The following is a 984-nucleotide window of genomic DNA, read 5'->3' on the forward strand; positions in this document are numbered from 1 at the left end:
TGAGTTAACCGCTAAATGAACTTCACATATAAACAACATACTTTCTCTCATCCTCCCTCTCTCCCCGGCAGATAACCAAATTCAGGATGGAGAGCGGAGCGAGGAGGAGATTCAGCCCCATCGTGGCGGCGCAACAGGTGCTGGGGACGCTGCTCGCCCAGAACTTCTCGCTCCGCCTCCCCTCCGCTTCTTCGACCCGCATCCTGGTGGCTTCCTGGCTCGTGGTCGCCTTCATCCTGGGCTCGGCCTACCGCGGCAACCTCACCGCCTTCCTCACCATCCCCAAGCATCCTCCCCGGGTCGAAGGCCTCAGGGACCTCCTCCAAACTCCCGCTAAGTAAGGTGTTGCTGTTTTTTTTAAATGGAGGTGGTAATGCAATAGCAGCATTTGAATGAAAGTGTTTGCCTTGATAGGACTCCCGACTGTAATTCATATTTCACTTTGCATACGCTCCTCTGACGCTTCCATTTGCTTTCATCTCATTTTGTGAAATATTCTTTTTATTGGTTGTTAAACATATGTATTTAATTGAAGATATCCCTAACCCTTGAATAATTGTGTTCTAGTTGTCTTTGTGCGGGAAAGATCATAGTGAGCTAAAGATATTTCAAGGCAACATTTGCTGTTATTATCTTCGTCCTCATAATTGTTGCTATTGCTCGCGCCATTTTAATTGCCCCTAGTCTGGAAGGTACGCCAGCTGCACATCAAAGCTTCGATATCAAGCGCACTAAAGCCTGGTGTAAGTTGAATGGTAAGAAAGTTAAATAATTTGCCGTTTGATCATCGATTTCTTATATAATCTGGGCTAGAATTTCACTAAGAGTCGCCCCTCACTTTTGGTTCTGCCAGTTCGGCGCACTTTAAAGAGGCGTTTCTAAAAGGATTTTTTTTTTTTTACGCACCCCCAGTTGCTGTGGAAAAGTTTCTTCACATCCGGGAAGTCGGCGACTAGTGGCGCATGTTCTAAGTCTGGATTACCT

General features: G+C 46.4%; 1 protein-coding gene across 1 annotated transcript in view; it reads left to right on the forward strand.

The window, feature by feature from the left end:
• LOC119589075 (ionotropic receptor 21a-like) overlaps positions 1-984 on the forward strand; it is a gene marked incomplete at its 3' end in the record, with an annotated part of 6,143 nt that overhangs the window by 3,750 nt on the left and 1,409 nt on the right. The window contains 1 exon segment of the mRNA XM_037937648.1: positions 72-337. Coding sequence (XP_037793576.1) covers positions 72-337 — 266 coding nt within the window.

Source organism: Penaeus monodon, chromosome 25 (assembly GCF_015228065.2).
Source record: "Penaeus monodon isolate SGIC_2016 chromosome 25, NSTDA_Pmon_1, whole genome shotgun sequence".
Taxonomy (NCBI): Eukaryota; Metazoa; Arthropoda; class Malacostraca; order Decapoda; family Penaeidae; genus Penaeus; species Penaeus monodon.